The sequence below is a fragment of the Engraulis encrasicolus genome, chromosome 6, assembly GCF_034702125.1.
Source record: "Engraulis encrasicolus isolate BLACKSEA-1 chromosome 6, IST_EnEncr_1.0, whole genome shotgun sequence".
NCBI lineage: Eukaryota > Metazoa > Chordata > Actinopteri > Clupeiformes > Engraulidae > Engraulis > Engraulis encrasicolus.
This window is the reverse complement of record NC_085862.1, coordinates 32,149,073-32,172,395: the sequence shown is the minus strand read 5'-3', so window position 1 is coordinate 32,172,395 and position 23,323 is coordinate 32,149,073. Positions and strand designations below refer to the sequence as shown.

Below are 23,323 nucleotides of genomic sequence, written 5' to 3'. Positions count from 1 at the left end.
GACAGCGGGGAAACTTAATTGTTTTCTCCATGGAGGTGGGGCTTCAGCAAAACGCAAGGCCAGGACAGGAGTCCGCAAATGGGAAAGCACTAGCCCCATACGACTTCGTTGCTGTCGACCAACATTGACGAAGCACGTGAGCGAGAACTTGTTGTCACGATGTGGGTGTTATTAAATACAGCGCATTTAAAGTTGGCCACAAATATGAACGAGACAATGAGCTCGCACCAGTTTGCTTTACTAATGGTGCATTCCCCAGAGGTAGGAGCTTCCTAGTAGGCAACAAGAAGGCAGCTACCTCCCACTTGAAAGCGTTCCAACCAGCAAGTCAAACAAACTACAAACATGGAGGGACAAAAACTACATATCCACTTCTCAAAGATGTCAGCAATGTAAACATCATGCGTTATTTTCATTTAGCCGCATTTCATCTTTGAAATACGCAATGTCAATATAACTACACCGTAGAAAAGTTAACAGGCTGTTTTGCAACCGTTAACCTGTCCGAATCAACTGTATTTGTCCATAGAATGGTTGTGATGGAGTGACCATCACTAGGGTTGTGGGTGTGTTCTGACTAACATGCCAACGAGCCTGGCTCTTTGGTGTAGCGGTCAGAGCCCCGGTTTACTACCCCAGAAGTTCTGGGTTCGAGTCCCAGCTGGGCAACTCTACTCCCCTTCGCTACAATGGTGATATGCAACATAAACTATTCCTAACACTGTGCGCTGCCATTGCTGTGATGACATCACGATAGTCAATGGGGCGAAGTCGGTTTGCTTCGCTTTTGCTCCAGCTCACGACTTGAACATTCCGCTTCAACAGGCGTTCCAATGCATTTCAGCAAGTAGGAGGTCAGAAACATCCTATCTCCCAACCCTGGGGAATGCACCATAACACACCACGTGTGAGGAGTGGGGGGACAGGCAGTGAGGAGGAGCTGAAGTGGGGAGCTGAAGTGGGGACCTGCACAAACTTGTGTAGAGGTGTGAGACAAGACTCATATACAAACACGTGAGTGAGTTGTTGACCAACCAGTTCATGGGTGCGTGAAGTCGTAGGCGGTCTGCAGACGAGCGTTGAAGGGGATAAGCAACTGCAGAGTTTGCAAGATTTGACTGCAGTCGCATTCATCCCGCGATAGTTTGACACCATGTGACATGTCACCTCGTCAACGCAACATCACCGAAATGTTGAAGTTTGACAGGAAATCTAACAGTCATGCAGCATTTTCATCCAGAGTGCATTGCTGTCTAAATGCGCATGCATGCGTTGACGACTACTCGAATGCACTTAATCACAGTCAGTCATCGCTATAAATGGGCCAACCCCTTCCAGGAAGTCAAGGTATTACAGATTACTACGTATGCTTCTCAATTAAAAAGAAGTCTGATATTGATGTCAAATGCTGGCAAATAGCTTAATGCGCGTCTCACAATGATGTTCAAGTGCAGGTAAACACATCTCTCCAAAAGCAGATTTGTATTTCAAGAAGTTCAATGCATAATGTCAGGGGGTATTCCAACAACATGTTTGCGTGATGAACCTGGCTAAGTTAATATACAGGAAGTGGTAAACCTGCTAATAAAAAACTTGCCAGTGTTATTTAGTAATGAAAATGAGGATTCCAAGCTCTTCTATTGGGTGATTTATCACTACCTTAATCTTGTTTACTACTAAACCAGCTTCTTGATATATCCCCCAGGACACATCAGAGTTACACCTGTAACAAAGTGTGCATGGTTAAATTCATGTAGCTCACCTGTGGTGTGAGAAACTTGTGTATCCTGCGTGAGAGGAATGACTTGTCCAGGATAGTGCAGACAGACGGTCTCTCCCGGGGGTTTCGTCGGAACAGAAGGCCCAGCAGACAGCGCAGGTCCTGGGAGTAATGCATGGAGACCGGGGGGTAGGAACCACGGATGATCTTCAGAACCAAGTTCTTCATGTTCCCTGCTTCAAACTAACAGGACACACCAGCACTTTATCAAGCAAGAAGTTTGTGGGAGAATGGAGGAAATTATTTTTATCATATAATCTCTCAATCACACACACACGCACCAAAATGTTCACTTGAATTAAATTCAATGGAATATTTCTGGTGGAACCACAGACCTATACTAACCTAGACTGGCAATGGGCCTCGAAATTTTCGGATTTCTCAGCAGTCAGACCAAAGCAGACCACCATCTTGGTGAAGACTCCCGTAACCACAGACTTTTACGTAATGACGTAATCAGTCCATAAGCAAAGTTCTTCCTGTATGTGAAATGAACTTCTAAAAGTGTCGAAATAATGTAATGCTTCGTTTGCCGTATGTGTTGTGTATCTATAATAATAACACAACATCATATAATACAACACAATACAACACAGCATAATGTTGTACAATGCCATTACATGCGAAGACGAGGGTCTGTCATATCTTTCTGTCTGGGCTCGTGAAGTTGCTAGGTTACCATCAGCGTCTTCTGGGAAGCTTGCACAGTCAGCTTTACTGAATGTATGGGTTATATACACACCTATATACATAGTTGTCAATAACTCAGAGTAAATTATACCAAATAAGTTGCATACACACAAGCATGACCGATTCAGTATCACAAAATAGCCTCAAACCGTAAGCTGCATTGCTGCAACGAATAGAGTTTCGACAGGGTTGCCAGATGAAATGATGATCGTGTGCCCTTTTCTACCCGAAGACCGCCTTCCTAAACGGCCCGATTTAACGGGAAACCGTCCGATCTGGCAAGATCGCTCAACTTCTAGGTCTCTAATAAAACGTTTGGTGGTAGTGAGGGTGATTTCTTTCCTGGAGTGACAATATAGATGTTACGATTTGTCAAAATCATACAGAAAATCATTGAAACCCACTTTGATAACGTTGTAGTCACAGTTTGAAATCGTATGCATTCCTATGGCTCACAGCTCTGATAGTCTTCACTAGGAGGAGCAATGTCTGTGGGAGGAGCCGCTGGGGCGGGAAAAATGCAGAGATGGCTGCGCCCAGTCAATCTGAAATTCTGCTAGTGCCTTGAACTGAATTGCCAGTCTAGGTTAGTATAGGTCTGTGGGTGGAACATCCTTTCAAACACACCTAACTAGCATCTGCACGCTTAACAGTGCTTGGTAAGTCATATTATTACATGTGTCTACAGCAGGCACGGGCAATTTTGATAATGATGGCAATAATTTTTAATTGCCACCATCGGTGTGCCCTATGACCACAGATCTGACTGCAACTCAGAGAGTTTAAGGTGTAGTCAGTTGCTCACTGTCACTGACTGCCGATATTGTTTGGAAAGAATACGAGTGTTCGCTATTGCCCCACAGTACAATTACAATGGATTGATTCAGTATTTTTTGTTCTAAAAATCAGGTTATTATTATTATTTTTAATTATGTTTGATCTATGGGCCGCACAGAATGAGGAGACGGGGCGCATATGGCCCCCAGGCCTCCAGTTGCCCATCCCTGGTCTACAATAATGCTTGTAATATTTCACTTGCATATATTGACACTGGACACTGAAAGGACCAGCAGGGGACCACTGTAGTTAACCCTCTGGGAAAGGGATGAAATTTCACACCCAGATCTGGCCAGACAATTAAATTGTGTCAAACCAGATACGGTCACAAAAACACACACAAACACAGGAAATAGCACATCGACTGGGTACTTACTGCATGCTTAAGCGTGCACATTTCGTACAGGACACACCCTAAGGCCCAAATGTCACTACAAACAGAGGAATGAACAGAGAGGAGAGAGGGTGAGGTCAGGAAGGGAAAAAAGGAAAGAAGGAGGAATAGAAAAAAAAATAATGGGGCATCAAGAAGAGGAATGAGTTGTTTGTGGTGGTTGTTTGGTTGGGGGGGGGGGGCGGAGGAAACTTACTGTTCATACGTCATGGGTGTTGACATTTTTTTACAACTACAACATATGGCACAACAACTTCATCAAATTTCACACACAAATCTCCTTTGTCACAAACCACATCAAACCAACAACACAGAATATCGATATGTCTAAAAAAATGTGATATGGAATGAATTCATAGAAGACATTCAAGAGACCAAAGTTTAATTAAGAATATATTATTATCGACTATATACGCCCGCCACCAGGGGTTACACAGAGGACAAACGACATGTAAAAGGGAAATCAATATCGACTTCCCGCTTTAGGGGTAACTGAGACGGTCTGGCTGAGGCTGAAGAGCGACACTGCAGAGCATGACTTCACCTCATCAGTGTAATGACTACCCCGAGTACTGACTAAGCATCTCTCCGCTCCCCAGCGTTTGCCTTTGGGCCTGCTGTGTGAGTGTGTGTGTGTGTATACCTTCAGTCATCACAATAGTGTATCATATGGCAGTCTATATAGACTGCTTTTATCTTGGCAGATGACACATGTGCCATTAGGAACATTCAAAACACCAACACCAACACACACAATCATGCAGACATAGAGCAAAGGACCGGTCCTTTGGCTTACCTCTTGTTATTGTAGGGTTTGTTCTCGCAAATCTCTGGTGAGAGATAGTAGGGGGTCCCAATGCATGTTCTGGCCAACTCCACAGTGCTGCAATAGAGACAGACAAACACAGAGACAGAGACAGAGACAGAGAGAAAACACACTTAGCAGATGCTTTTATCCAATGTGATTAACAAAAGCAGAGCATCAACAACGTACAGACATGCAGAGGAATACAGTAAACAAACACATAATGAGGTTAGTGCACAGAGCAGGGCAATCAGTGCTGAACTTGGTGTCCTCTGAACTTCCTAGCTGCTGAACTCACATAAGAGAAGGTTTGAGCATAGTGTGCAACCCACATGTACTGTAGCTTCAAAGGGACACTGTGTGAGATTTTTTTTAGTTGTTTATTTCCAGAATTCATGCTGCCCATTACCACCAGCATCAAATTCTAAGTATTCATTATGACTGGAAAAATTGCACTTTTCATACATGAAAAGGGGGATCTTCTCCATGGTCCGCCATTTTGAATTTCCAAAAGTAGCCATTTTTAGCTGCAAAATGACTGTACTTGGACCTTACTAGAAAATATTTGTTTATTACTTAGTAAACTTTCATGTAAAGATCAAATTTGGCAATAGGCAACCCAGTTTCAATGAGCAGCATAGTTGCAGTACCTTTTTTACCATTTCCTGCACAGTGTCCCTTTAAAGTGATACTGTCCCATTTTTGGAAATAAGCTTATTTTACACCTCCCCTTGAGTTAAATAATAGGGTTTTGCCGCTCTCCTATACTTTCAACCGTTCTCTGGGTTTTTTTACCTCCAAGCTAGCAGTTAACATCGAGTCCTATGAGACCAGTTAGGCGCCAGCTGGTCTCATAGGACTCAATGTTAACTGCTAGCTTGAAGGTAAAATTTGCACTGCCATACCTAGGGAACGGTTGAAAGTACAAGAGAACGGTAAAACCCTATTATTTAAGTCAAGGAAAGGTGTAAAATAAGCTTATTTCCAAAAATGGGACAGTATTACTTTAAATCGAATTGGGAGACTACCCATTCCTACTCATCCCGATGCTTGCTGCTGCATCACAATGTGACAAACATAAATTGGAGAGAGAAGCTGGAGCACGCTGCAGCTTAACATTTGCAACTAAGAAATTGTTAAAACTTCAAGCTGTAGCTACATGGTTGCACCTCAGAAAAAAGTTAAAACCTCAAGCTGTAGGGTCCCTTTCAATATCTAGCCTCCCATCCTCTCCTTTTGCTTGTGGCCTTGTGATGTGATGCAAGACAAGACATTGACGATAGAATTTTATTCAATATCTAGCAAAAGCACAAATCAAAGGTAATTTTCTCATTTGCAATCAGGATGTTTAATGAGCAAAAGTCCCTCAAAAATGGCTCTGCCTAGGTTGATAGCTGGGAAACTTTATCCTTTTCACAACGGAGGCGGGCGCAGTCAAAGCTCGAGGCCACAAGCAAAAGGGGAGTACGGGCGTTTAGATATTGAAGGGTACCTGTAGTGTGCTCCAGCTTCTCTCTTGCACAGACTCTCACCTGTTCAGCACTCTGGCGATCCCAAAGTCCCCCAGCTGTACAGTGCCATCTTTGGTCAGGAAGATGTTCTATGAAAAGCAAAATGACAAGAAACACTTTGAGCACAGAGGAGCATGGACCCCCTGGTCTGATGTGGGTCTGCATGCATATTTAACAAGCAAAAACAATGTGCAGAATAGTTGAGGCGTCTCGTCTACCTCCATCTTACCTGTGACTTGATGTCTCTGTGGAGAATTTTGCGGTCGTGCACGTGCTTCAGTGCCAGGCAGATTTGCACAAGCCAGTCCAGAATCTGGAAGAGTAATGTAAAAATCAATTTGAATTCAATTTGATCAAAGTCACCTTGACGTTAGTAAACTGAAGTCCTTGGACGTGTGTGTGCACGTGTGTGTGTGCTCGTGCATGTGCAAGAGGAGGAAAGTATTGCTATTAAATCAAAAGTGTGTGCGTGTGTGTGTATAATAAGAGGGGTGGGCAGCTAAACTCAACTATACAACATCCATATGTCCATGGCTAAATTCTGGGTTAATTGGATTGTACCTGCTCCTCTGGAAAGAGAACCCCTTTCTGAGAGTTTATCTTCTTAAACAGGTCTCCTCCCTCACAGTAGTCCATCACTATATACAAGCAGCCACTCTCTGCAGAGAAAGGGATAGCAGGGGGAAGAAAGGAGGAATGGGAGAGGAAGAGGAAGAAAACCAGAACAGAAGATTAAATTAGTACAGATAAAGACAGGAAAACAAGGCCCTGCCGTGGCCAACCCGTAGGTCACTCGCTTGCCATGTGGCTGACCCGGGTTCAATTCCCGGCCCAGGTTCTTTACCGACCCCTCTCTGTCTCCCTCCCAATTCGCTTCCTGTCCACCTCTCACACCGTCCTATCAAATAAAGTCAAAAAAGACCAAAAAAAATCTTTAAAAAAAGACAGGACAACAAAATAATAGTCTGATTATCATCAATTTTCAAATCTCTTTGAGACTTGGTCTAACCAAAAGCATAACAATTAACATTTCCCAAACAGAATTTTCCAAATTTCCTCCCTTGGTTTTCTAATGATTGCTTACTTCCCAACAAAGTGGAAGGAGTTCCCGTATTTGCGGGAACTCAGAAAGTACTTGCAATGACTCTTGACCTGACTGGTAGCAACGCTGAAGCTGTTGCGTCACTAGGAGGGCACGGCCTGGCTAACAAAATAACACAATGAAACCGTGTGTGTGTCCAAACTGACATCTTTTCTAGGTTTAGCAGAGCATCGTGTACCCTAAGTGTTTTGCCCATGAGACTCCGGGGGCCTGTTTCTAAAACGGGCGCTCCTTTGCACACACAGTCATGGCAAATTAGACATGACATTTTATGAAGGAAAACAAACCCAGCCAGCCTTGAGATGTCGCTCTACGAACAATCAGTGAACATCAGTGACTGTCAGTGTCAGAAATCCTCGGGATGGATGCGACAACACAGACAGGCAGCCCTTCCTCCCTAACGTAATTAAGACCTCCATTTCCTTTCATTCATTCAATCACACAGAGTCCCTTTCGCATGTGCAAACACACATGCAGAGACACAAACGCACAAAGACACAAACACACACAAAGACACAGACCTACACAGACACACCCACAGAGACACACATCTTAGATCTTGTATACCAAGATGGTATGATCCAGTACTGCAGTAGACATCACTCTGGCACACCTATTCATCACATTAATGTCATGGAGTGCAGCGAGCAGGGAAAGTCATTAGCTGGCCAACTGCATTTATCAGAGAGAGCATGCACAGCGTAGAATCATCTGGGCATGCACGGCGTACATGCATAACTGACTCGGTAACGACACTGGTGATCAAACTTTACTGCAGCCAGTTAACATTCAACCAATCACCTATTCGCTCAATTATTTTGGTCTGCATGCATGATCGTGCAGCATAATGTTTAATGTTGTGATAAACAGTGAGCAGTTTAACAGGGCAAGTGCTTGTAAGAGCCCTGCAGAGGGCTTCAACTGTGGCTCAAATGGCTGAGGCGCTGTACTGATATGCCAGGAACCTGGGTTCGATTCCGGATCCCAGATTCTCTCTCTCTCTCTCTCTCTCTCTCTCTCCTCTCTCCTCTCTCCTCTCTCCTCTCTCCTATCTGAATAAATCTTAAAGCCAAAGAATTTTAAAAAATGGCAAAGAGCAAGGCAAGCTGTACCTTCAAAGGACTCCTTATACTGGACGATGTTGGGGTGGCTCATGTTGGCAAGGACAGCCACTTCTTTTCGCGACTCCTGCCTCTCTTTGTTTGACATCTGTTGAAAAGACAGTACAGTCAGTATTAGGTCTTAGAGGCCGTTTATACATACCCATATATTTTGATAAACAAAAAAAAATCTTTATGGAACAACAGCATCCAGAAGATAGTGGGCATTTAACACAAGGGGTGAAAGTCAATCTTTGTCCTACCAGTCTTTCCTATGGTCTATGGCCTCTTGGCTCAGAGTTACTCCGCCTCAGTGGAGAAACAATAAATGTTTCCCTGCGGTCAATGAGCACAGAACAACTTTTTGGGAGCTTTCTTCTGTTCAGCATCCAAATCGCAAATCGCAAAGAAGGGAATGACCGCTAAATTATTTGTTGTGCAAGATATTGATTAAAACCTTTGATCATTGATTATGTGGAGCCTTGCACCATGAGGCCATGAGGTCACAGGAAAGGATGGAAGGACAAAGGTTTACTCGGACCCTAGGCTATTATATCCACACCCCACACCGCCGCACTCATCCTCCGGTCCTCCAAAACACCACCCGACTTCATACAAGCCTGAAGATGTCCCCTGGAGAGGTAATACGTACCCTGGAGATGCCGATCTCCTTGATGACAAACTGCCGGCCATCTTCCTTGGACTTCACCAGGAACGCTTTCCCAAAAGAGCCTTCTCCAATTTTCTTCACCTTCTCATATTTCTCCATGGTCCTCGAAGGGCTGATCCTTCATTCTGGGACTGTAAACAGCCGGCAGCCATCAGTAAAGAGAAGCACAGATGGAAAAGCAACACAGATCATCAGACAGATCAGATGCACACTAACATTCAAGACAGAATCTAGGCCTCATCGACGCAACTGATCACCACAACCAGAAGTCAAATCGGTGTGCAATGACTCCCTTTGTGCTATAAAATGCAGCTGCTGGTGCTCCTCGGTTTGTCATGGGAAACAACACACTAGCGCTATTTACTATTCAAAACAAGAACGAATTGCCTTTTGTGTACCTACGTAGACATGCATGAGGTGCGTGCGTGTGCACATGTTTTTTTTAATAGCAATAGCAGCAGAAATGACAACATGTGCAGCATATCCATCAGCTTGGCATGTGATTAATTACGCTCACGACCTCTCTCCAGCATGCCATGGTAGCCCATTGAGAGAGCGACATTTCCACCACCTGTGCACATGACACATTTCCAAGGACTAACGCTACAATACAAGCAGCACAAAGACTTCAGTTATACAATAAAGACAACCGAAATGTTGTAAAATAATGTTTTCTTTCCTCAGCTTATGCGTATTATATGTTCACCATGTCTCAAGACAACAGTAACTTATTGTGGCAGTTTATGTTCAACCCTTTGTAGGTGGTTGCCAGGTAAACAAAATCTGCACAGTGCCTGACTGACAACATGCTGTGTGTTGCGCACTGCACGAATATCAACTATTATGAGAGGACCATTCAAATCTGGCACTGAGACAGATATGGGGAACAGCATCCTCACAGTCCTATCCTTCCTCACCAGACAGGTGATAAACCACTCACTGCTCCGCCTTTAGAACTATTTTGGAAACACAGTGGTAGACTAGAAGCACGTATCCCAAAAGCAAAAGAGGGCCTCCAGTTTGTGCACCGATGAATTAGTTATAACATGTCAGGCAGAATTAGGGTAAGCCCATTTATGCCTTGCCAACAGTCTAGCGATAACACTTTCACAGAACAGTTTCTTTGACTTTTGTCACCCACACTACACAGAAGATGTAGCAGCTACCGCTCAATGTTACGCAAGGAATAGTTTGAATCTGGAGTCAAATATCCATCACGGGACCGTTTTGAGACAACCCATTCAATGGGTGGTAATGCTAGGTTAAGTGAAGTGCTTGGGTTTCGGGACAGTGGGCATGCCCAGAACAGAAGGTGCTTTCTTAGGTCACGAATGGTGAGGCTACGGGACACCAACAAGCTTGGGACACACAATTCGGCAAAACGTAAGAAAAACACACAGCCATACAAAAACGCTAAAGATATGCAGTTTGACATTAGACACGCGTTCTTCTTCAAAACAACACATAACCTTTCTTAAATAAGTGACGAACAATAACGGTAACGTGTCAATAACGCACAAAAGATTTGACATTTATTCACCCCACCCTAGTGCAGTCAGCTTGGACATGATGGCTCCTACAGCTTACACTTTCATCAATGAGCTATTCATGTTTAAGAAGTTAGTCACAAGTGTAAACGCGGAATGTCTTCTCGAACATAAGTGAAGAGTGCATCCCTCTGTTCAACAAACAGCATCTCTTTGGCTAGTCCATTTCTAGCTAGCTTGAATAGCCAAGTTATGATGATTTTTCTGTCCGTCAGCGTAGCAACTCAGCTATCGTATCAAGCAAATAAAAGCTAGCTCGCATCCTCAGAAGCGTTTCTCACATGACAAGACATTTTCACAGACCACATAATTTCGTGACATGCAACACCCTGTACAAAACTAGACATTTCATCAACATTACCTCTGACACTGCACTCCAACGATGCGCCAAACCTACTCGCGAGACGTCTGTCCTGCTGTAGTCATGGGCGGCAATCTCAAACTGTCTACAGATATCCCTCGCATCTGATTGGACAAACGCGCTGACACTGTGTTTCAAGTGGCCCTTTCAGCTGTCATTTTAGGCAAGTTTGTGTGCCTATGTTTAACTCTCCTTAGCAACGTCTTCATTCTAGTTCTACATTGTATCAAAGCCGGTCTTACAAACCACTCTAATTGTATCCTCTCTGTATCAGAGCTAGACTCTGGATTGTAGACCTAGGCCTATCTGATGAAAAAGTTGGCATTTCCTAATTGACTTCCATTTCAATTCATGGAATATGTATAACTGTATAATTAAGCCTGCATATTGTAAACTTTGTGTATCTCTTGGCCTAATATAAAGTAGCACATTTTATAGGCCTATAGGCATATCTGCACTGGGCATAGTTGCTGCCTTTATTTTATTAGGCTATGGCATTGTCAAATCCACAGCAATATGGCTAGTGTAAATTGGCCTATCAAACATTTTTCATAGCATTTCAAAATCCTCATCATTTGTAGGCCACTGGTAGTAGGCGAGTAATCAGGCCTATTCATTTGGCACATTTTTGTAGGCCTATAATAATAAAGGTAGGCCTAATTAATTAGTCATTTCTGTATGGTCATAGGTGCAAGTTTTGAACTGAACAGAAACTAGGCAATGCAAAGGCTCCTTTTGATCTTTGTCATATTTACCTTTATTCAGTGAACATAATGCATGCATGAAAGCGAATATAAGTCCACAACAACCTCTGCCCGTCCACACAGCATGAAAAATGACGTTTTCATTTGCTCAAAGCACAACCTGTGGATATCATTCAATATCTAGGCCCTGTTTTCGTTTGTTTTGTCCTGCTTTAGTAATATTTGCTCATCAATGTTGTATTGTGCTACAGAACAGCAACCTGCTGGAAGTTATCAGTTTAGCTAGTCACACATGTTACCATTAGGGCTGGGTATCGCAGCCATGTTCCTGTATCGATTCGATTTCGATTCGTAGGGCTTTCAATCGATTAATCACGATTCAATTCGTTTCGATTCGATTCATTCCGAATCGATTCAATCCGTTCTCTTCTTGGTGCCAGGATTTCCCCCAAAAGATGCTGTTGCCTATTTTTATATAAAAATGTCAAGGGCTGTGGCTTGACAGTGTTAACAGATTGCTAATTTGTAATAAGTAGGCCTAGGCCTGATTGACTAATACCTACTGGGTATTTTCCATAGACCTAAATTGAACAAAAAGAACAAAAAGAAAAAGAACCAAAAAAATCGATTTTGTGCCCTGTGAAACGATTATGTGAATTTCGATTCGATCGATCTCAATTATTTTACCCAGCCCTAGTTACCATACTGAAAAAATACTTATAATATTCCTTTACAGTAGGCCTAAATAAATGTCAAAAAAGCAACAACATTAATTGGCCTATATACATTTTAGCGAGGGTCAGCACACAGTTGGTAGGATTGGGGACTGCGAGTGACTGCAAGTTTGGACTCCAGGCTGGGTTCTACGCCAGCTGGTGGTGAGAAGGTGAATCGCTGCATCAGTGAAGTGAAGAACAGGAACAGCTCCATTCTGGCCAGCTGCTCTCCCAGACACACTCTTTTCCCTGAAAAAAGAAGGGAGACTTAAGGTTACACAACATGCAAATACTAAACATATGGGGAATACAATGACTTTTATTTCACATGTTCAAAAGGCTCATTCTACACTAACGAATTGCTGTAAACTTACGGACAATTTCCAAAAGTACACTACTGTTTCCATGTTAAACAGTTCAGTACTGTAATAAGAAGTGCATGATGAGAATTTTAACTTGAACATTTGGACAGAGGCCTTAAAACGCTGGGATGCTGTTTTGAATGACAGTGCACTGCAGTATTTTTGAAAATGTGGAATGAAAGAATGTTTCTTTCATTCTTTCTTTCATTCTTTTCAGCGGTACCAAATACAACAAAAATAGGAGGAAATGGCTAGAACAAGGAGACATCTAACATTCTGAAGAAGGAAGCCCTTATCCCTGACAGATTCAGAATTAATGAGAAGAATTTAATTCACAGCTTTTTGTGACTGCTTTGATACAGCAGTCACTCCTAAAAGCGCATATTCATAACAATTTCACTAACTCCTACAATTTTCCAAATGAAACATCTTGTGTGCAAAAGGACTTTGTAAGGTCTTGCTAAAAAAAACAAAACTGGCTAAAGTAGTCAAGAAAAACGGTACTATACTTGAACTATAGACTTGTGAAGACCGCCTCAACAGCAGGTGGTGATATACTACACCAGTTGTGAAACTTCAGTGCTCAAAAGAAGAAGAAAGAGTTTTGGTGAATGTCTTGTTTGACAGCCTTTCACCATAAAATCATTAAACAATAACGGCAAGCATCTGGAGTCTCTGCTGCCAACTCTTTACCGTAATCTATATGATTAAATAATATTTACCGTAGTCTGTATAAATATACTGTTAATTGTTGGTGAATGTCTGGTTTCACTATAAAATAATTTAAAAAATAACGGCAAACATCTGGAGTTTCGACTGCCAACTCTTTACTGCAATCTACAGAAATATAGTTTTTCTGAGGGCACAAAATGTACACATTTTATCAATGTTCCATCAAAGGCCCTTGTGTTTCCACAGAGTAGAGAGGAGTACACTAGGGTGCACATAAGCATCTTTAAGAAGGCAAAGTCTACTCTAGTTGTTTTATCAAAGTTTAAGTCTCTGAAGAAAGAGACAAAATGGTGAATGATTGAAACATTTTAACAACTTGTAACACTCCTGCTGGCAGGAAGCTGCTTCCATCCCAACCAATTTGTCAATCAATGCCTGGTCTCACCTGACTACTAAGGGCTGTTAAGTAATGATTTAATTACTGCTTGCACCTGCTTAATACCTGATCACTCTGGTCACATGGTACTCTTGAACCTCTATATAAACATGGATTTTCACTGTGCTGTGGTTGCTTGCCCACCTGCTGGCTGGCCTAATGTGGCTCAGCATAGCGTTTGCTTGACTACTTTGCAAGCAAGCTTTGCGAGCCAACAAGCTATGGCGTTTGCTACAGTAGCTTGTTTGCTACATCTGATGCCTTGCTTTGTGAGCTACCAGTTGTGAGCTAACAGTACATGTTAACTTGCTTGCTGTCTCGCACACTTTAGTGGATGAGGTTCCCTTAAGACCATTTCCCCAATGTTGTTTTCATTGAATCTTCATTATGGGACACTTCTGATCTTATATCCCTTCTATGACTTCATATATACATGCCCAGCTGACATTATCATTATCATGACCCATGTTAAGTTTCATCTTAAGATAGCAGTATGTCAGAATGGTTCAATGGTAAGAGTGTGTCAATCATGGTGGTGGATGAGAGGTGGGGCAGTACTATGATCAGGGTACCTCAATTGTGGTGGGGGAAGGGGGCATGACATTTATTTACTTATCCTCCAATTGCAGGTCAAGAATCAAACTAATTTCACTGTTAATTATACACTGAAGGGTTGTTTATTTTTTATCTTTCCATGATGTATAGTAATTGCCCAAGTGACAACCTTGTTTTGTATTTTCTGTACTTTCGTTCTGAGAAAGTAAAATCTTTGTACATATTAATACTGTTAAGAAACGGTAAACTGCTGGAGTCTCTGCTCCTAGCTATTTACCGTAATCTAGATAGAACAGACATATACTGTTTTCTGGTTGATCGCCTTCTACCGTAAAATCTTTTTGCATATGAACACCGTTATTACAACAGTGCATGTCTGGAGTCTCTGCTGCCTGGTCTTTGCTGTTATTTTACGAACCAATTTTTTACCCGTGACTAATCAATACCCAAATGCAATCAGTTTTTTTTTCATCCCTTCCCAGATCTTGCCCAGCTAATGGGGTATGGGTTTCTTTAAATAGGCTATTATTTGAAATGCCATAACATACTCCAAACATCATCCCAAGGTGTCGCATAATTCTATGTTGCATAACTTTTGGAGTGATACTTGGTGTATGTTGACATTTCAAACAAACCCATGGGGTAAACAAACCCATATCCATGCTAAGATCTTGGAAAGGGCTGAATAGAAAAAGGACGCATCATCTGGTACTGACAAGTCAGCAAGTAAGCAATGCAAATTGCATTTATAAATTGGCCTTAATTCTTTATAAGTACTCAGGGATTGCTACAACAGGTGGATTGAATTCCTCAGAGGTTGGATCTGCAAGACTGGACCCTCTTAAATACACACCCAAGGAAAACGGCAGGAAGGCCTCCCTCTTCCTGAACTTCCCCTCTGCATCGAGGAAGTGAGCTGGGTTGAAGGTGTGAGGGGTCTCCCACTCCTTCTCATCAAACAGAATAGAATTAAGGACGCCTGCAACCATTGTTCCCTGAGAAAGCAACAAAATACATAGCCATGAAAAACATTTACAGTCTAAATGTTACAATAACACTATGACATGACAAACATTTCCCATAAACTCCCATGTTTAAAATGTCAATGGCCACAAAATAAGATGGTTTACAGCCTTATTCAAAAACAATTTAAATCTCAGTGTAGCCAGTGCATATGATATACTGGCACCACAAGGCGACCATCTAGCCATAGTTTTAGGCCAATCCTCAAAACCCCAAATACAGACTCTGTATCCTCATAATGCACAACATTTTTCTAGTGGAACAATGCAATACTGTTGTCGTTGAAAATATTTTAATGCTGGAGTCTTTAGTAATGCATTACAATCAGGTCATTGCCATTGTTTTAACAGAAAATGTAAAACAGGCGCCGTGTCTCAAGAGATTAAAGCAGAACCGAGTCACCTTAGGAATAACATAGTCTCCAACTTGAGTGTCCTTTGTGGCACTTCTAACCAAGTTCAAAGGGAGGATGTTGCCAAGTCTCTGAATCTCATGGATCACAGCGTCCGTGTAAGGCATGTTCTCCCGGTCGGCCACAGAGGGCTGCCTTGACGATCCCACCACTCGATCTATCTCCTCCTGCACCTTTCCTGAAAACGGAGCCACAAAATAATGGACATTAAAGTTATACACTTATGTTTTACATCTCACATGAATGTTTGGTGAAATCTGAGCAGATGATCTGTTTTCCTCACGCTGTATCTCTGGATACTTCATCATGTACAGCAGTCCCCAGGAGAGGGTGGTGGACGTGGTCTCAGTTCCAGCTATAAACAGGTCCAGGGTGCAGTAGCACAAGTTCTCCACGTTGAAACCTGCTGCTTCGTCATTCTTCCACTAGAGAAAGTCAAAAGTAAGTGTTTAGCAATTGGAGACATGTTAAGACGTTTTGAGGGGTGAGATTGTTGAGATTGTTACCGTGCCTGCACACGGGTCAACAAGTGAAGATAAAGATAGTGATTGATGTGAATGAGTAATAGTCCATAAAATAATGAAAAAAGAACCGCAACACCGATGCTCCCAATTACTACATTTTAATCTTGTGACGTCTGAGGAAGGGCCAGGGTGGCCCGAAACGTCACAAGATTAAAATGAAGTAAATGGGAGCATCGGTGTTGCGGTTCTTTTTTCATTATTTTATGAACTTAACGTCTTTTGAACCTGCACCCGAAAGCATCTGGATGTGCGTGAGATTGGACTTTGATAAATGAGTAATAGTCGACAATGGGAAAGAGTACATTTTGTATAACCTAGTAAACCAGCGCCACCCGCTGGACGCCAACATGTTTTGGCTGCGAGTAAATTACACATCCAATCTCACATTTAGGCTGGTTTATCAAGCTACATTTTGTATGGTCTTCCAAGTAACTGCCATACTGACTTGATGCACATTGTTATTTAATCTTTTTAACATGAGCCATTTGGTAGTGAGAGCAGTTCCACAAATATATATGTCTATGGCCAGTTCATTTGCGTCAAGTCATTTCTCTGTCCCTGATCTTGCCATCAGCCCATATGTTTGCTTGTCTTATCAATCACTAACCACCAAATCAACAGCCACGCCACCACACAATTTTGATTTGTCATACAAAGGCCTACTGTAAATACAGCCATTGTATTTGTATTGGATAGGCTAGTTGGCTACTGAACCTACCTTTTCCATTTCTCCAAGGAAGCAGTCAATATAGTCTCTGGGGTTTGAGGGATCGTAGTCTGTTTGATGCTCTTTAACTTTGGTCCTTACAAAGTCAATCACTTTATTCCAAACGGCAAACAGCTTCCTGTGAGGACCAGGAATTCTGCGCAGCAACCATGGAAACACATTGTATATCTACAGACACAACAGAAAAGTACAATAAATGAAGTGAGCGTATAGCAGAATCTGGGTTTTTTTGTTCATGTATCACAAGGGTATTGAGAGTACAATAGAGCAGAGTAGAGTAGAGTGGAGTGGAGTGGAGTGGAGTATAGTAACGTTATCGATTTCAAAGGAAATTAAGGCATCTAGTAACAGCCTACACATAATGCACATTGCAGGACAGATCAAACATGTTACACACAGCAGCTGCATACAGACATTAGGCAGATGAAGACTACTGCGGTCATCTGCATAAAGTACATGCTAACATTAACTTAGCTGTAAGAGAAGAAAAAGCAGACTGACAAAAATAAATGGAAGAGTCACCTGGGCCCAAATGTCAGCCTCTAGAATGAAGATTAAATTGATGTCCTTCAGGAGGGACTGGTACGTGTCGTTGGTGTACTCAAAACGCTCCCCAAACACCAGCACAGAGATGATGTTGGACACAGCGTTGTTAACGAGCCATTGCGGGTTAAAGGCCTTACCTAAAGTAGAATCAGAAAAAATGCTGTAAAGAGGACACGCATCTGAGTAATGTTAGACAAAAATTGTAGTAGGCAGCACGGACCATTTTTACATTGTGTCAAATTGGCAAATAGAACAATGCACTGCTAAGCGTTACAAAGACCCAAGTAGGCATACATAGGCCTAATTGTTGTTGCATGATAACAACAACAATAATAATAATAATAATAATAATAATAATAATAATAACTTGTAAATTGTAACTTGTAACTTGTAGCATATAACCAGAGTCCAGCAGGTTATGTTCCTTTCAGATCAAACGACTAAAAAGTCTGTTTTACACTGTTTAGGATTAAGGGGTTGCACTGGCAAGTTTCCTGAATTGTTACTTAAAATGCACTCATGTTAGCCTGATAAACCAGACTAACAAAACATTTTGCCGTCCAGAAAGTGGCGCTGGTTCACCAGGCTACACTCGTGTAGGATTTTTTTTTCTTATTTTGAGGTATAGACAGTGCCTTATTAATGTTAGTCATGATTGCAATATAACTTTGTTTCATTTGTAATTACCTTGCTCATTGCTAATTGCTTCGTTTAGATATCGGCATTCCAGAAGAATAGATGGCTCAAGGCTTCTTTTCCCCAATCCAAAGTTTCTCAGAGTGTGCAGCGCAAACCTCCTTTGCTGTTTCCAACTATATCCATTCGACAGTACAACACCTAAACAGTGAGTTAATCAGTGACAATGGTGTTTAATGTGTTATTGAGGCAGCAAGTCATTGGCAGACAAACAACATAACTTTTTTCTGTATTTGCACAATGATAGTAGCATCACAAAACAGAGCACATGATATTTCTGTGAGACAAAAAAAATGATTTGGCTATGTATTCACCTTTGCCACCAATAATATCATCAAATAAAGGTACGACTGGTCTGTCTGCAATATTGTCTCCTTGATATACTTCTTTCACTAGTTTATGGCCATTGAGAACCACAAGTCTTGGACCGAAAAGCCGGAAGTTGAATATATTGCCATATCTTCCTGCAAACTTGAAGAGACACAAAGAAACAGCAAAATAATACATTCTTTCAATTTTCCATTGCAGAGAAGTAATAGGATGATTCTCATAAATGTTGGATTTATCAAGTCACAGTCAGTGAAAAAAAATGAAATTGATAATCAATGTCACTGATTAGGGAACATTTATTTGAGATGGAGGGTATAGGCTACATTCATGCATTCAATCATTCAAAGCCAGAAGGAGCATTTGAAATTGGTGATGGTGATTGGTTAAAAAAGAGAGAGAACTAGTAACACAGATATTGGGTATTTCACAAAACCTAGTGCGCACACTTCCAAATGTATCAGCATAATTAGTCACACCCAGTGATTGGATACTCCATTGAGTTCATCCAAGAGTATCCAATCACTGGGCGTGACTAATTAGGCTTAGCACACTTGGAAGTGTGCGCACTATATTTTGAGAAATACCCATAATGTAGATCACTTAGATTATCAGGCTTCATTCAGGTGGCTATTCTTAGGTGCTGTTTCCACGTAGCAGGATATTTTTAGCAGGGTATTTTTTTCTCCTGCTACGTGGAAACGCAACATGTGGATAAAAAAAATCCTCCATTGTAACAAATGTGTTTCAGACCCACAGGATATTTTTTCTCCTGCACCTGGATTTTTAAATATCTACGTGGAAACGGAAGGCCAAAACCAATGCAAAACCAATACAAGCAGGAGAAAAAAATATCCACATAAATATCCAGCTACGTGGAAACGGCTAAATAATAATAATAAAAAAAGCCTAGCCAGGTGACAAATTAGTTAACTTAATAATCAGACGTTAAGGCATAGCCTACTTCAGGAAGTGACAACGAAACGAAAGATTCAAACAAGTTGGTTCTTCACGTTTTTTTTACTGCACATGTTAGGGTGGTGGTCCTGAAGTATATCCCTGATGTTGAGATAAAACGACCGCACGGTGGCAATAGAGATCCACGATTTACAGGGAGCGTATGTGCGCTTTGCCAGTCAGACATTTGGACACGCTTTCCAAAACACAACTAAACGTGTGGCTTATCCAAAATAAGATCCTCCTAGATCAACGGCTTTCCTTCGGTAGCCTAGATGCGTTTTAAAACGTTCCCTTGTTTTGTTCTGATTTGTACCCACATAAAACTCTTGCGGGAATGATTTAGCCTCCTACGCAGTCAACGGTTAGGACAGCACATTACTGTATTATAATTAGCCTACCTTTGCAAACTGGAGATGGGCTTTGCTGAAGTCAGTCAAGAGATGCAAGTGCCCTATGAAAGGCAATGACCATGGTCCTGGAGGAAAGTCCTTTGGTGGTTTAGACGTGATATAATCAACCAGGATGAGAAAAATTGAGAGAAAAAGTAAAAAGCTTTTTATGTCAACCAGTTCTAGAAGATGGGCTAACGCTGCCATTTCTCAAACCTCGACCATCACTTGGGAAAATCTGATCTTGAAGTCTCGCACGCAATGGTAGGTTTAAAGTTAAAGTTAAACTCCGCCTGCCCCATGCGACTGTACCTGCAGACTGGAGGCAACAGCCTACTGCAGCAATCTTTGTTTTGCAGTAGCCGCCTAGAGCAAATAAAGCACACAGCCCGTATCTCATTCACTGAAAAAGTAGGCCTATAATAACTTTAAAAAGCACATTATAGCAAATGAGACGACAAAATATAGGCTACATCCAATAAGTTCACTATTATTTACCGGTAAATACACTTAAACAACACACTAATAGGCTATAGGCCTACTTTCATGGAGCACACTGTAACCAATATCTTCACAGTCCACGTTTAGTGTATTTAGCTCTTTAGTGTATTGAGACCAACTAAATTACATTAAATTCTAAGAAGGCTACAGGCCTACACTTAAAAGAAGCATAGGCCTACTAGGAATTTACTTTTTCTTAGTACAAAAAGTATGAATGCTCTTATAACATGTTAATGCACTTCAGACACTTTCTATTATACTACACTGTACTAGTTTGTTTTGTTTTACCTGGGTAAAGAAATAAAATGTGCCAACAAATAAAATTCTATTGACTTTGAATCACTTGGGATGAAAGTGTCTTCTAAATGTCTAAAATGTCTAATTAACAAATGTTTTCTAAAAAAAAAGAAGAATTCTAATAACCTCAAGACTCAAGGAAATAGCAATATAGTGCACAGTAGCATTGGCAGTGTTAATGCCACACTTGTGGAGTGAAATGTTGCACTCTTCTTCTGGGCCTGCCAATGAAGTGTTGAATTAACATGGCAAAATTTACTGTTTTGCACTAAATGCACACCCAAGAAAAACGGCAGGAAGGCCTCCCTCCTCCTGAACTTTCCCTCTGCATCCAAGAAGTGACCTGAGTTGAGGGCTCTCCCACCACAGTAAGTGTTATCAAATAAGCCAAATCCCGGTTTGTACGAGCACCGCTGGTATTTGTAGATCCAGGCCTGCACAGTCCCACTATATTCCACCCCAAGTTTGACAACAGAGCAGACCTAGACTTAGAGTCAAATACGGTAGTGTCAAAAAATCAACTGTCGTCTATGTCCAGGCAAAGACCCCCATTTTCCCCTGGAACAAATATTCACTAGTTAGCTTGCTATACAATAAGCATAATTGACATGTGGTAGCCTCGGTCCCGGAATGCTCTAAGCTGAGATCATGTGGGATGAGATCCGCTAGCACCCCCCTGTGTGTAGAAGGATGGTAGAGTGGGACCAGATTTTGGGGAGGAGGTGGGACAATTTGCGCAAGGCAGGGGGATTACGTAAATCTCAGCTAAGGCGGGACCAGTAATGACAGCTACCGATCACTCCACGGGCTTCCTCCCGAACTATGATTGCATACAAACAACATTTAAAACAGTGCATTTACCCTTACCTTATCTCCATGGTGAACATAACATCCTAACACAGTGGTTTTCAACCTTTTTTGAAAAAAACGCCCCCTAGAGCTCATCCTATGCCTCCTAACGCCCCCTTGACCTCATCAAAAGCCTGCCACTGCCCCCCCCCTTACTATTAAATAAAATGGACTAATGCCCCCAATTACTAGCCTCGTGAGCCATCCTACTTACTTCCGCCAAAGGATTGGCTCCACTACATAAATACGAAATGAAATTGTAGTATTATGGGATGGTCAGGACCAGGCTACCCAATTACAGCTAAACATTGGCCCTGCTCAACTGTATCTTTCTCAACGTCCCCCCCTAGGGCTCACCAACGCCCCCATTGGAGCTGTACCGCCCCCATTGAGAAAGACTATCCTAACACAACATATCAACAGCTAACCATAACATCCCAATCAGTGCATACTAACATCAAATGAATGAATTTGAAACAAAACATGCCACTACTGCAGTTTAAAGTGTGGTGTGAGCTCTTGTTCACCATCTATTTTGACTTGGTGCCCCAAGTGGCTGACTGCTTGTCTAGCCATGTGACAAGGTGTGTGCATCTGCATCTCAAGTGATTATATGACCCATTAAAGAAGTTTATTATATGGTTGTGACGTCATCTGTCGAATGCTCCATTCATTTCAACGGGGCTCCCCAACGTTCGGACGTCTGTTATTTTTCGATAACGGACGGGTTGGTCTATAACAGACCGCTGTCAATGGCAACAAGACTTTTCACTGCTAAAGCGACTTTTCAACAAGACTCTAATCAGCTGCTGTGATAGACAGCACCCGTTGTCCTGGCTACCGCTGTCAATGGCAACAAGACGTTCACTGCTAAAGCCACTGGCTTGTATAGGCCTACAAGTCAGTGGCTAAAGCGAATGTTTCATATCACTCCGCAGGGGGTCAGGTCTTTTGTCACTCTAATCAGCTGCTGCGATAGACAACACCTGTTGTCCTGGCTAGCCTACCTAGCTGTTGCCTAGCGGTGTTCCACAACGGCGCTGTTTTGTTTTGCGCAGCAACAATCTTAACATTAAATAGGTCTAAAGAAATGTCACCGCATGTGTGAATCATTTAAGTATATCCATATAATAAGCGGGTTAACTTTCGGCGAGTCGGTCGCTTTGTGGAATAGCAGCACTTCAGAGAGAACAAGACCCCTCCGCTCCGCGTCGGGGTCTAAAGATTCTCTCTGTCGTGCTGCTATTCCACGGTAGCGACCTTCTCGCCGAACGTTAACCCTTACTGAAATGCTGCCGAGAAACCACCATGAATATGATTATAATGGCAACCATTATGTGGTTGTAAAGAAATCAATTAATTAGGCCTTCAAGGATTCAAGGATGTGTATTTAACACATCAATAAAGACTTGTATTGAAATGTATGGCCGGTGCAAAACAAGTGTGCAAAAGAAAGGTGTGTGTGTGTGTGTGCGCGTGTTCAATCAAATGAATTAGGAGGAATTAAGTAAGCAAATGGCGTGAGGAAAAGAAGCTCTTTCTCAGTCTCTCTGTTCTAGCTCTATGACAGCACAGTCGCCTTCCAGATCTCAATTTCATTCAAGCAGTGATAATGAGCAAACTTTGCCATACATTTTTTTTTTTTTTTTTTTACAATAGGCTATTCATACCGAATGGCCTTTACTCCCATTAGAGCTGACCCATGTCAAGCATGACCAGACATTTTCCTAAACTATTTGAGCATAAACAAATGCCAGTAGGTCCCACCCCCGATGGCCCCTCACCCCGACAGAGTCTCTAGACTAGAGGGCGTTGCATAACATGCACTGC

The 23,323-nt window shown here is 42.0% G+C and overlaps 2 protein-coding genes across 3 annotated transcripts in view; both read right to left on the bottom strand.

Annotated features, from left to right (window-relative positions):
- The window catches only part of nek1 (NIMA-related kinase 1), a 61,740-nt gene extending 50,846 nt beyond the window's left edge, over window positions 1-10,894 (bottom strand). The window contains exons 1-9 of one of the 2 annotated variants that reach the window (XM_063201301.1): window positions 10,798-10,894; window positions 8,872-9,020; window positions 8,232-8,328; window positions 6,579-6,676; window positions 6,247-6,330; window positions 6,039-6,106; window positions 4,498-4,584; window positions 3,684-3,738; window positions 1,763-1,963 (exon numbers count right to left, since the gene is read on the bottom strand). In XM_063201301.1, the coding sequence (XP_063057371.1) occupies window positions 1,763-1,963; window positions 3,684-3,738; window positions 4,498-4,584; window positions 6,039-6,106; window positions 6,247-6,330; window positions 6,579-6,676; window positions 8,232-8,328; window positions 8,872-8,988 (807 nt within the window). In that variant the 5' untranslated portion in view covers window positions 8,989-9,020; window positions 10,798-10,894. Of the gene's footprint in view, window positions 1-1,762; window positions 1,964-3,683; window positions 3,739-4,497; window positions 4,585-6,038; window positions 6,107-6,246; window positions 6,331-6,578; window positions 6,677-8,231; window positions 8,329-8,871; window positions 9,021-10,797 lie in introns of those variants that run through there. The other variant, XM_063201300.1, reaches the window with a different exon arrangement.
- Window positions 10,895-11,530: 636 nt separating this feature from the next.
- Window positions 11,531-20,134, bottom strand: LOC134451118 (cytochrome P450 2J2-like). Its single transcript, XM_063201302.1, has 9 exons — window positions 19,856-20,134; window positions 18,485-18,641; window positions 18,162-18,311; window positions 17,451-17,611; window positions 16,920-17,096; window positions 15,961-16,102; window positions 15,668-15,855; window positions 15,096-15,237; window positions 11,531-12,466 (listed from the first exon to the last, which is right to left on the bottom strand). Exons 1-9 carry the CDS (start codon window positions 20,051-20,053, stop codon window positions 12,291-12,293), a joined length of 1,491 nt encoding a protein of 496 aa, XP_063057372.1. The 5' UTR covers window positions 20,054-20,134; the 3' UTR covers window positions 11,531-12,290.
- Window positions 20,135-23,323: the final 3,189 nt, after the last annotated feature.

Excerpts from the sequence above, each read along its gene's own strand:
- LOC134451118 (XM_063201302.1), bottom strand. The coding sequence starts at position 20,053 with ATGGCAGCGTTAGCCCATCTTCTAGAACTGGTTGACATAAAAAGCTTT. Across the intron at positions 17,612-18,161 it reads AGCAATTAGCAATGAGCAAG|GTAAGGCCTTTAACCCGCAA; the intron begins GTAATTACAAAT and ends ATTCTACTTTAG. Across the intron at positions 15,238-15,667 it reads GAGACTATGTTATTCCTAAG|GGAACAATGGTTGCAGGCGT; the intron begins GTGACTCGGTTC and ends TTGCTTTCTCAG.